Source organism: Arvicanthis niloticus, chromosome 1, assembly GCF_011762505.2.
Source record: "Arvicanthis niloticus isolate mArvNil1 chromosome 1, mArvNil1.pat.X, whole genome shotgun sequence".
NCBI classification, from domain to species: Eukaryota; Metazoa; Chordata; class Mammalia; order Rodentia; family Muridae; genus Arvicanthis; species Arvicanthis niloticus.
The window spans coordinates 9,853,139-9,866,814 of NC_047658.1; the positions used below are offsets into that span (position 1 = coordinate 9,853,139).

General features: G+C 42.4%; 1 protein-coding gene across 1 annotated transcript; it reads right to left on the minus strand.

The window, feature by feature from the left end:
• Positions 1–12,312: 12,312 nt before the first annotated feature.
• LOC117719990 (vomeronasal type-1 receptor 4-like) lies at positions 12,313–13,308 on the minus strand. Its single transcript, XM_034518459.1, has one exon. The coding sequence runs from the start codon at positions 13,306–13,308 to the stop codon at positions 12,313–12,315; it is 996 nt and encodes a 331-aa protein (XP_034374350.1).
• Between the last annotated feature and the right edge of the window lie 368 nt (positions 13,309–13,676).

Below are 13,676 nucleotides of genomic sequence, written 5' to 3' on the forward strand. Positions count from 1 at the left end.
GTGTATGGGATATTCATTGGTACAACCCAGCATTCCCAGGGTTGGAGGATCCCAGAAAGGATAAGCTTCCCTGGGCCACCCCACTAAGCTGGAATCCATTGGCAGTCTGCACATGGATGTTTCCTGTGGGTCTGCCACCTCTGACTTGCCTCCTTTTTTGTTGCTTCGCAGTGGACATCCTGATCATGGATGAGGATGAGGTCCCCAGCTGGTCCCCGACCAAGCTGGCCCCATACAAGTCTGCACCTTTTCCTGGGCCCCCAACCTGACTGTGACCTCCTGCACCCTACATCTGCACTGAGAGTGGCTAAGCTTCCACCACTGGTCGAAGCTTATGCAGCACTGACTGTGGCAAGACCTTCTCCCAGAGCTCGCACCTGGTGTAGCCCTGGAGCATTAACACAGGTAAGAAGCCATTTGCCTGCTCAGAACGCAAGCCCTTTAGCTAGATCTCCAACCTTATGCAGCACCAGCGCATCCACACAGGCGAGTATCCTTGTACTTGTCCCTACTGCGGCCACAGCTTCACACAGAATAGGGGTGCTGACTCTTCATTAACTTCTTCAAGCTGAATACGGGCATTGAGATATTAGAAGAAGGGCAGGGGGAAGAGGAAATTGATAAACTTCTGATGTTTTGTCTTCACTTCATCCAGCTGGAATTCCAGGACATCAGAAGTTCAAGCAGGTCTGCTCAGCTTGCTTGATGAGTAGATATACCAAGGCTGTGGATTCTGCAAGATACAATTCTCAAAAAATTTTACTATCAAGATAATTTTTTGTTTGAATACTGGAATCTAGTCTTCTGACAGCCTGCCTCTGTCATGTCTAATCCATATAATTCTGGGCATTTCTATGACGGTGTGTTCCCACCATCCTCCCATTCCCACCTCCCTGCTCTCAAATTACCCAACACTAGGGAATCCAAAGTTTCAGGCACCAAGGCCCTCCACTTCCACTGATGCCTGACAAGGCCACTCTCAACTACCTATACAGGTGGAGTCATGAGACCCTCCCTTTGTGTTCTTAGGCTGGAGATTTTAGAATGGCTACTCCAGCTTGTTTCTTAGGACCATTTGCTTGAAAAAATTGTTTTCCAGCCTTTTATTCTGATGTAGTGTCTGTCTCTTTCACTGATTTGGGTTTCCTGTATGCAGCAAAATGCTGGGTTCTGTTTATGTATCCAATTCATTAGCCTATGTCTTTTAATTGGGGAATTAAGCTGGACCAAACCTCTGCCTGGTCTGCTATTGTGTGGACCCCAGATCCCGCCCAAGACATTCGGGAGGGTTCATGGATCCCACAGCCAGCATTAGGTAGGAAAACCCACATACTGCCCTAAGCCCATAACTAGATGCTGTGAGGGCTCAGGTTCCAGCAGATACCCCACCTCCCTGCCCCTAGGGACTAGCACTCCCCTTCTGCCCCTCTCCAGGATCTGAGGCCTGGACCAGACCTCTGCCTGGTCTGCCTTTGTGTAGACCCTGGATCCTGCCCGAGACATTATGGAGGCTCCACGAATCCCACAGCCAGCGTTAGGTAGGAAGACCCACATACTGCCCTGAGCACATAGCTGGGTGCTGTGAGTTCTCAGATTCCAGCAGATACCCCCTCCCCACCCCTGTGGACTAGCACTCCCCTTCCGACCCTCTCCTGGATCTGAGGCCTGGACCAGAACTCTGCCTGGTCTGCTTTTCTGTGGACCCTGGATTCCACCTGAGAAATACTGGAAGGTAAACTCAACCCCGAGCCACAGAGGAACAACTGAACTCAGAGCGTCAGACAACATATCCGGATATATCCTAGAGGAGACATTGTACCCAGAACAGCAGACACCTAGCTGGACTGCTACCTTAGAGGCACCATACCCTGAGGCATCCTAGAGGTACTACTGTAATCTGTGCAGCTGGAAAAGATCACAGAGACATCTGGACCCCTAGGAGATCAGACACAAGCTAGATAACTGAAAAGGCGGGCTTCAGTCAGAGCCAGCAAGTACAGGCAGCACTAGAGTTAACCAGATGGCAAAAGGCAAGCGCAAGAACATAAGCAACAGAAACCAAAGTTACATGGCATCATCAGAACCCAGTTCCCCCATCATAGCAAGACCTGAACACCCCATCACACCAGAAAAGCAGGATTCAGAATTAAAATCACTTCTCATGATGATGATAGACGACTTTAAGAAAGACATAAACAACACTCTCAAAGAACTTAAGGAGAACACTGGTAGACAGATAGAAACCCTTAAAGAGGAAACACAAAAATCCCTTAAGGAATTGCAAGAAAATGCAACCAAACGGGAGAAGGAATTAAACAAAAACACGCAGGATCTAAAAATGGAAGTAGAAACAATAAAGAAATCACAAAGGGAGACTAGCCTGGAGATAGAAAACCTAAAAAAAAATGATCAGGAGTCACAGACACAAGTATCACCAACAGAATTCAAGAGATGGAAGAGAGAATCTCATGTGCAGATGATACCATGGAAAATATTGACACAACTGTCAAAGAAAATGCAAAATACAAAAAGCTACTAACCCAAAATATACAAGAAATCCAAGACACAATGAGAAGGCCAAATCTAAGGATAATAGGTATAGATGAGGGGGAAGACACTCAACTTAAAGGACCAGTAAATATCCTCAACAAAATTATAGAAGAAAACTTCCTTAACCTAGAGAAAGAGATGTCCATAAATATACAAGAAGCCTACAGAACTACAAACAGATTAGACCAGAAAAGAAATACTTCCTGCCACATAATAGTCAAAACATCAAATCTACAAAACAAAGAAAAATACTAAAAGCAGTAAGGGAAAAAGGCAAAGTAACCTATAAAGGCAGACCTATAAGAATTACACCAGACTTCTCAACAGAGACCATAATGAATTTGTAAATTTCTCTTTCTATCACTATGAATAATTGATTTGGAATTTTAATGGGTATTGCTTTGAATCTGTAGATTGTTTTTGGCAGGATGGCCATTTTTACTAAGTTAATCCTGCCAATCCAGGAGCATGGGAGATCTTTCCATCTTCTGAGATCTTCTTTGATTTCTTTCTTCAGAAACTTGAAGTTCCTGTCACACAGATCTTTCATTTGCTGGGTTAGATTCACTCCAAGATATTTTATTTTATCTGTGGCTATTGTGAATTGTGTCATTTCTTTAATTTCTTTCTCTGCCTGTTTATCCTTTGGGTAAAGGAAGGCTACTGATTTGTTTGAGTTGATTTTATATCCAGCCACTTTGCTAAAGTTGTTTATCAGGTTTAGGAGTTCTCTGGTGGATGTTTTAGGGTCACTTAAGTATACTATCATATCATCTGCAAATAGTGAAATTTTGACTTCTTTCCTTCCTATTTGTATCCCTTTGACTTCCTTTTGTTGTCTAATTGCTCTATCTAGGATTTCCAGTATTTTATTAAATAGGTAAGGTGAGAGTGGGCAGCCTTGTCTAGTCCCTGATCTTAGTGGGATTGCTTCAAGTTTCTCTCCATTTAGTTTGATGTTGGCTACTGGCTTGCTGTATATTGCTTTTACTATGTTTAGGTATGGGCCTTGAATTCCTGATATTTCCAAGACTTTTAACATGAAGGGATGTTGAATATTGTCAAATGCTTTCTCAGCTTCTAGTGAGATGACCATGTGGTTTTTTTCTTTGAGTTTATTTATGTAGTGGATTACATTGATGGATTTCCGAATATTGAACCATCCCTGCATTCCTGGAATAAAGCCTACTTGATCTTGATGGATAATTGTTTTGATGTCTTGTTGGATTCGGTTTGCGAGAATTTTATGGTTTTGTGGGAATACAGAGGATTAGCTAGGATTTATTGCATAGCCATAACCTATTGATAGAAATCTGTACAATTATTATCACGATGAAGATATAATTTCTTAAATGGCACCAATTTACTTTGAGTACAAATTTTAAGGTTTTCATTGGTATGAGCTTCTTATTGATATAAAAGTGAGATGAGTATTGTTACTCTCATAGGCATTGTACCAGTATAACACATTTAGAAATACAAGGCTTAGACTCAGTCCTTCTTTAGCTTTTTTTAACAGATTTGAGATGGTCAGCCTGTTAGTGAAGGGACTATAGCAAATTCATGGCTTGGAGTTTATTGTTAGGGTATTTTCTATATTTCATTTAGCTGAGTGGAGTTAACAGACAACAGTCCAGATTACCTTACATGGATAGTTGGTTTTCAAAACATCAGAAGTCCACAGAATTGACATGACAAACATTTCTGTATTAATGTTCATTTTGATTAGAACCTGTCTGCTCCTGACAGCTTCCTGTATTGAATTCTAAGAAGAAATTGAGCATCTTTGGAGTTACTCCAGTTGTGGGGAGACAGCCACTAGACAAGAATTGCCTCTTTCCATCTGCAGACAAATTACTGTCCAGAAAAGGACACACTTGCAGAATAGTCAACTGATTTTATCTGCCTAGACAGAGTAATCAGCCCTTAATAATTCTGCAGCACTAAGGTCTGTTAGATGATCCTGGACCAGAAGTTGGAAGAACAGATGCTCCAATGTCTTGTAGTAGAGGGAGTGTCCAGGTGATCAGATGTCCCCATAAATTGGCTAAGGTTTAGAACCTATGCTTTGTGCTTTTTACAATTATAGTTATCTCAGTCATTCTGGATTTCTGACAGGGTTGAAAACTTATGTTCTCATAGCCAATCCTGGCTATTTACCTTGAGAGAAATGATTTGAGTGGATGGTTTTCAGCTGACATTCATTCTAATGTCAAGGAAAAAGCCAGGCTCAGAACTAAGTGTTTTAGTTAGGATAGATGGCAGAGGTTCTGGTTAGTCAACAAAAGGATGGACTGGGTATTAGGACTATCCTGTACCTGACTGGTACAAATAGGCATAATTATGCTCTAAATGTATTTTGAGAGAAAGGTTTTATTTTAACAGGAAGGGTGCTATGTAGGAGGAGCTAAGGTGGGAGGAGTACTGAGAGGAAGAGAAGGAGTAAGGAGAGGAGGAGAAGGAGGAGAAGCTAGGTGACGAGAGAGAGAAAGAGGGGAAAGACAGGGAAGCAGATGTTCACGTATCTCCACCAGTCAAAGATAGTTGATATATCTAGGTTGTGTGGTGGGTTACACCTCTGATTGAGCATTACCAAACTTATAAAGCCTTTGATTAACATTTTTAAAAAAGTGTATAAATGCAAAAAGGAAAAGGGGGCATGGGATAGGGGCTTTCTAAGTGGGAGGGGGGAATGGGGAAAGGTGATGGCACATGAAGTGTAAATAAAATAGTCAATAAAAACGAAAAAAGAAAAGTATTTAATAAAATATTTAATAAAATATTTAATAAACTATTTAATAAAAAAAGAAACCATGTGGATTGGAATGATGTCCAGCAGCCAGGTTGTCATTATTGTCATTTCTTCTTTTTCTGGCCATTAAGATTTCTATATATGTGTGTATGTGTATGCAGGTGCAGTGCCTGCAGAGGCCAGAGGAGGGTGCTGGTGCCCTTGAAGCTGAAGTTACATGTGGTTCTGAGCCAGCTAATATGGGCGCCTTGAACCAAATCCAGTTGCAAGTGCTGTTAATTGAGAGTCATCTTTCCAGTTTTGCCTCTGGCCTCTAAAGGGAGAATTGTACTACTTGTTTTCAGTGACTTTCATGAGCTAGAGCTGTGGCAGGTGCCAGCACACAGCTCTGAGCAGTGACCATGAATCAGATTTTCTGTTTTGCCCATTAATCATAATTCATCCATGAATGAGTGACTTAGCCTGAAACTGCCTCCTTGCTTACCAGTGAGACTAAAGATGGTGGCCACCCCATAGATATGTTTCAAGAAGGAAAGGAGGCAGGCACTGATGAGAGCTGGTAAATCTCATTTCAATTTAAATAGTGGTTTCTACAATTGCTACCTCTTCACTCTCCTCTCTATACACAGGAAAAGTGGATGAGTAACAACTGCCCCACCTGTCCATGTAGAAGTATGTCTATAAAACAACAATCTTAGACTTGTCTCTTCTGTTATCTCCTTTGTCTCCCCAGGTCAGACTTATCTGGCATTCAGATGATCCTATTAGGACCCTCCTCCTCTTTTTGACATGTGTAGTGTGTGGATGTATGTATATTTGTGTGTCTGTGACTGCACATGAATGTGCAGGTGAAATGTCTCTACATGGGTGCTTGAGGCTGAAGGTTCACAGTGGGTATCTTCCTTGATCAATGTCTGTCTTTTTATTGAGGCAGGGTCTCTAATTGAACTCAAAGCTCATCACTTTGTCCAGTCTGACAAGCCAGATTGCTCTGGAGATCCTGTCTGCCTCTATAGTGATGGATGCAACCCACCAAGCCCATCCAGCATTTACAGGGGCTCTGGTGATCTGAACTCTGGTCCTCATGCTTGTAGAATGTGTTCTTCACCACAGAAGAACATCCACAGAACTTTTTCCTGGTGTGTGTTTATGCGTGTGTGGGGGGGGGGGATTCAGAGAAAGGGTGAGAGAAAGATGGTGAGACAGAGAGACATGTAGACACAGAGACAGACACAGAGATAGATAGAGACAGATAGAGACAGAGAGACACAGAGACAGAGGAAAACACAGAGATAGAGAGACACAGGACAGAGAGACACAGAGACACAGACAGAGAGACAGAGTCACACATGGAGACAGAGAGAGAGACAGGCAGAGAGACCGACAGAGAGAGTGAGAGACAGAGACAGGCAGACAGACAGAGAAAGAGATAGACAGACAGAGACAGAGACAGACAGGGAGAGACAGAGGCAGACACAGAGAGACAAGGAGGACAGACAGGTAGAAGACAAGATCTCATTGTATTCCCCAGGCTGATTTTAGACTTAATAGGATCCTTTTGTTTTAGCCCCTTGGGTGCTTGTCATATTCAACTATACCCTATTGGGTATTATAACTATATACCTGTGCCACCAATGTATACCTGTGCCACCAAATGGTCCGCTTTGGGCTTGGCCAACCAAGAAGGAAGTCATAGGTCACTGAATGAGTGGGTACCTGTAACTGTGGGGTCAAGTGTGGATTAACCTACTTGGGTCATATAGGTGTCACACACTAAAAGAGCTTTGTTAGGACCAAGATCTTTGGCTGACACACTAGGCTCCCTTTCAACAGAAGGGCTGCCATGATTGAATGAATGGGGTTTCTCGTATGCCCCAATATCAGGACATTCACCAGTCCCACCCATCTCTGGGGCATCTCACATGCAACAGAGTCATGGAGTGAGAAGGGAGACTCACATCAGATTCTTCAGTGAACACTTTGAGCTGTTCAAGTCATCCCTGAGGGATATCATACTCTTTACTCCCACCTTATATTTAGCCAGGCTGAGACACTTTAGGCTGGTGGTTGGAAGAAGGAGTGTGGAGATGATGCCATAACCAGCGAGGGTTAACTCACAGGAATCCAACCTAGAGAGGGGCAGCACAACATTATTTTCTTGTCCCTCTTGGGTAACCCTCTCTCCACTTAGCTGCTTAGGAACTGAGGTGACTGCTCAGTTTCTCTTCTTTCTCTCTTTCTCACAGTAGCCTGTCAACACTGTCACCCAGCACACCACACCCCCATAGATGCAATATGCCATCTCTATTTGCTAAATGGAAACAAAAACCACGAGGCTTGCGTGTTCTCAATGGATAAAGTTGCTCACCACCTATACCAAAAACCTGAGTATGATACCAGGACCCATACAGTACAAGAAAAGAACGCATTGCTCCTGAGTTGTTCTCTGACCATACACATGCTACATGTGCACACAAAATTAAATCTAATTAAAAAACCCCAAAAAGTGTCAACTCCTCAGCATGCCTTGATGGAAAACTCTTCACAAGATGGCCTGTGTCAGTTCTCATTGAGAAAGTTCACCATAGTTATATAACCATTACAAAACAAACAAACAAACAAACAAAAAAAACAAAAAAAAAAAACGCCTGAAGTTACCTGTGACCTCCTTTTTGAGACTAGGCCTTGTCTTAGCCCAGGTTAGCCTCCAAATTGCTAAAAAGCTGAGGCTGATTCAGTCCTCTTGCCTCTGCCTCTGGAGCACTGGGATTACAGGTTTGAGCACTGTGCTTGGGCTTGTGCACCTGTGGGGACTGAACCCTGCACGTCTTGTATGATCTATGAGCCCTTTACCAGCTCAGCTGTTCTACCTTCTTTCACTTTACCACCCCACCATCTTTTCTCAAGACAGGATCTTGCCAGACAAAAGCAGGTTGGGTTCAAATTGCCTTTCCTATGACTCAGCTACCACAGTGTTAGCTTATAGGTATATACTTGTTTTTAAACATTCACATTTTTTTCTTCAAGACAGGGATCCTCTGTGTAGCCCTGGCTGTCCTGGAACTCTGTAGACCAGGCTGGCCCTGTATTCAGAAATCTGCCTGTCTCTGCCTCCCAAGTGCTGGGATTAAAGGCGCGCGCCACCACTGCACAGCACCATTTTTTATTTCTTAATGTGTGTGTGGGCACACACATGTGCCATAATGGGCATGTGGTCAAAGGACAACTTTTGAAAATTCCCAATTCTCCCTCTACCATATGGAGCCTGGGAATTAAATTCAGGGCGTCAGGCTTGGTGGCAAACTTTTTTATCTCCAAGGCCACCACACTGGTCTTGTTTGTAATGTTTACAAAACACTAGATACTTATAAACATGGATGCAATATTTATATTTTAAAATCTTCTGTTTGAAATGCTCAGTTTTCTGGCATGTAGCCCATTCCTTAGTCCTGTCTCCCATTCCTACTATAGCATTGCCAATCACTACTGCACCCACCTCCAGAACTTCTCCATCTCTATCCAACCCCCTAGAATGGTGGTTCTCACCCTTCCTAATGCTTTGACCTTTTAATTCAGTTCCTCATATTGTGGTGATCTGAAACCATAACGGTATTCTGTTGCCACTTCATAACTGTAAATTTTCTACTGTTATCAATGAATCATAATGTAAGTATCCAATCTGCAGGTTATCTGATATGCAATCCCTAGAGGGCTTACCACACACAAGTTGCTGTAGTTTTGCCAACTTCCTGGAAATTATTCCAAATTTTAAAGTAAAGAAATCACACATTCACCTCAGAGTCTCCAGGGAGCACCTTGGATGTCTCAGCGTATCACAGGCTAACTTCATGTCATCATCCGTCATGGGAGTACTCCCTAGATTGAGGGACTTTAAATTCGGATTGCTAACAAGCTTCCAGAGATATTGCAGGCCAGACACTATTTCTGCACTCTTACACCTGCAGAAGTGGAGGTGGGGTGTGAGAGAGAGAGAGAGAGAAAGAGAGAGAGAGAGAGAGAGAGAGAGAGAGAGAGAGAGAGAGAGAAGAGTCATATTAAATTGTTCATTTAATAATTAATCAAATTTAATCAATAACACACTTTGGTTTTACCTACCTAGCTAGCACTCAAAGCCGTATCTCTTTGCACATTGCTCGTTTCTGATTCTATGCTGTGTGAAAGTCTTCTGTCACTAAAGTGATGGGACTGGAGCCCTTTGCAAACACTTCTGTCAGTTAAGTTTTACTTTTCTGTGATGGGCTCTAATTTATCCTAAGCTGGTCTCAAACTCACTATGTAGCTGAGGGTGAAGCTGAGCAGCTTTTTAACACTCTTAAAGGTTTTTGTGTGCATGACCATTCAGGTGCACATGGGGGCCAGCAGAGGGCACTAGCTCATGAGAGCTGGAGTTACAGGCTAGGAACCCAGCTCTGGTCTTCTGCAAGAAGCTAAAGACCTTGGACTTTAGGTTCACCTGCCACCACTTCCCAAGTGATAAAGCTAGACTCTGGGGAGGAGGACCCTCAGTTGAGAAAATGCCTTAATCATATTGTTTTCTAGGAAATGTCAGTTGGACATTGTTGGGAAAGTAATGATTGATGTGTGAGGAACCAGAGCACAGTGAGCAGTGCCACACCTGGGCAGGTAGTCCTGGATCTATAAGAAAACAGACTGGGCATGCAATGGGGAGCAAGCCAGTTAAGAAGCATTCCTCCATGACTTCTGCTTCAGTTTGTGCCCTGACTTATCTCAATGAGTCTGGTATGACCCGAGAGTTATGAACGAAAACTCCTCCCCATGTAGCTTTTAGTCATTGTCTCAGTTGGGATTCCTATTGGTGTGAGAAAACACCATTGCTACAGCTTGCAGCCTATCATCTCAGGATGTCAGGGCAGGAACTCAGTGCATACATTAGCAACTGAGAACTTGACCAGCACCAAGCTGGATGTCATGTGGGATTTCCCCTGACTTGAGAGGGCAAGTTAAAGAGTGGGCTTTTTCTCTAAAGTAGAGCTGGGATTCATCCTCCCTCCCCAAGATACCTGGCATCTGTAGCAGGCTCAGATTTGTATCAGTGTTACAGCATGAGGCTGCCTCTAAAAGGCAGTGTTTCTTACAAGAGGTCAGATTCACAGCTTGAGGCAAACAGGCCATGCCACCTTCCTGCAGCTCTCACTGAGACAGAGTTAAGTGATCTGTGCTGGGACTTGACAGCTCTCAACTGGGCCCTTCATGCTCCTTGTCACATATGCTATGATGAAATAAATCATGTGATGGGAAACTTCTTACAACTCCTAAAAGCCAGACTTTTCCTTTGTTCTTGGGATTTGGTCCAGAGACACTTCTCAGAGGGATTTGCTGAGATATGTTAATGAAGGACACATTCTGAAGGGACTCCTTTGCACTCAACCCCAACCTCCCCCTTGTGATGACTTGAGCATACTCTCTCATTAATATGTATGTGTGTACACCTGCACGACTGTAAATGTTGTTTGGCTGTTTTGTTTGACTGCTTGATGGAGATAACCTGATTGTAGATATTGGGATTTCCAAGAGGAACCAAATGACCCTATTCAGCAGAAAGTTGTCTCAAGAGGTCTATACTCCTTTTGTTCTCTTTTTTCTTGAGTACTTCATATTAGGTGGTTGGGACAGATTGGGGTTTAGTAAGTTTTGGAAGGTTGGTGGATAATAGAACCCAATAAAGTACCCCTGAAGTATAATTATAGGTAAGGGAAAACACAGATCAACCTGGAGAGATCAGTGAAAGAGAAGTTTCTTAATCACTTAACTGATTAAACTACACTTAGAAACTATATCTTGTTTCTTTACTGTGCGTGGGCATGTTCAATCACAGATCTGAGGAAGCCAGAATACAGTAAGTAGGAGTTTGTTCTCTCCACTATGAAGGCCCTGAGGCTTGAACTCTGGTAATCAGTTCTAAGTGGCAAGTGTTTTACCTGTTTTGCTTCCTCTTATGGCCTTTGTTATGATCAAGACATGGTGCTATAATTTTGTCAGTTTCAATGTTGGTGGAAGTCTGTCAAAAGGGACATGAGGCCTCAATATTAATTTTGTAATTCAGTGTGAATCTATTCCTCAATGTAGAATATACAGACTGCTGTTTCCTAATTTATTATTTCAAGCTCTTTCACTTTAACTGTCATTAGTAACTTTCCCATCAAATTGGAAGTGAAGTGTTAAATGGGTTGGATAAATTTCTCAGTTTGGGGCTGGAGAGAGAAGGCTCAGCAGGTTAGTTCCCTGGCCAATTTGGCACTGGTGCAGAGCTTGGTCCTTAGAAACTATATTTATAAGATTTTCTCTGTTTGTAACTCCATCTCTAGGGGTATGGCACTCATTCTTCTTAAGGGCAGGGAACCCACATAAATACATGCACATCCAACACACATAAACAAAATAAATGCTAAAATATTTCTTTGATCACAGGAGTAAGTACCACAAGTCATATTTTGAGGGTCATCACACTGACAGCTATAACCACTCCAGATATTTATCTTGTGTCTCTGCTCACAGATATTTATCTTGTGTCTCTGGTCAGTTTCAAGCAGCTGCAAAGGTTACATGCTTGATTTTGGTCTTCGGAAAAAATAATTTTGTGACTGAGGAAGCAACTGACAGACAGGATGACAGCTTTTCATTCTCATTGTTCTGATACCTGTTGTCTCCTGTCTGATTTGCAGGTGTTACTGATGATTGGAAACACATTTGCACTATGGCCCAGAGGGAAGAGTTTGCCATGATCTTTCAGGAGAAGGTGTACAGTCTGGATCTTGGTATCCTTCTTGGTCCTGGATGTTAAACCTCTTAATGTTCCTGAGCAGTAGCTGCTTTTGTCTCCTTTACTCTTTCCTCTTGATGTGTTGAGCAGTAGTGAGTACCATGACTTGTTCATACAAAAGATGTTTAACATATATTTATGGAAAAAATATTTTAATGGAACTAATGATGATATATTCTGTGTTAAACATTTTTAGTGGCTCTGGCTTTCAACAGCTGAGAAGCACAGAACAAGGATCCTTAGGATCTCTGAAGATCAACAGTAAGGGAGAAATTGTGGGGAAGCCTGCAATCAAAACTTCAGCTACATGCCTCACAAAGAGAGGAGAATCCATTAAAAAGCTGTGAAAGGTGATACAAATAAAATTTAGAAGATAAAAGCCAACAAAAGTGGCCACCAGCATCAGGATAGTATGGGTTGCTCTGGTCTCAGCATGGCCTCTGCGGACTTGATTGGGAGTGAGGATGTGCTGCATTCGCTGGTGATGTCTGTGGAGGAGAAGCACCATGGAGACACTGGTCCAGATCATGATGCTCATGAATATGGCATCATGGGCAAACTGCAAAAAGACAATGCCTACACTGAATCCAGAAGTGGAACAGAACAACTTGTTTTTAGAGTCAGAGTTATTATCTGTAATCTGTGACCCAGTGACCTTAATTGGAATGTAGATGTTACTTAAGACACTGAAGAACCAACAGCTATAACAAGAATAACTTGCCAAATTTGGGACAAATCCTCTGAGTAGAAGTTTACCTCTATTAAGAGGAACAACAGTGACAAACTGATTTATACTCAGGACAGAGGTGGAACACAAGTTTGTGCTTCTTACAACCAGACGAGTGAAGAATTCCAATTTACATTTGAGGTCAGTTGGACGATATCTTTGAGCAAAAGTCATAATTTTGTTTGGAAATATAGTGAGGAAGAGAATCAGGGCATTGGCCACAGCCATGTGGCTTAAAATCACCTGTGTGGGCCTCTGTTGAGAACCAGTGAAGACTGGAGATACATTATGGAGAAACAGAAAGACATTGGCTACAGTCCCAACTCCAAACTGGCAAAGCAAGAGGATCTGAAGAGTCACTTCCTCAGTGGTTTTCAGGGAGTTATCATGAGCAGATATGGAGAGGGCTTTACTTGACTCTGCAGTCATGATTAGGTCCTCGGGTTTGTTGTCCTCGGGTTCTGTTCTATTGTCCATATTTACCACTAGATTTGGGATGATTTTGTCTCTTGATAAGTGAGACACTATTTTATCATAATACAGGAACTTTGCCCGGAGTACAATGCATGCACAGTAACTCAGAATAAAATTTTATACTTATTGAATTACTTTTCTTTTGAGATAAACTGCACTGCAACTACATCTTTATGGTTACATAGTTCAATAACCTATACAATAACACATATTTTTTAACAGACCATGGGCCTTTACATCTGGATAAAGACAGGAAAGAGATCAGTATGAGTATGTGATTCCATCATCAGAAGTCAATACAGTAGGAGGGAGGGGAGGCTGCCAATGGGATGTAACTTACTCAATAAAATCACTTAATCTATAGTAAATTA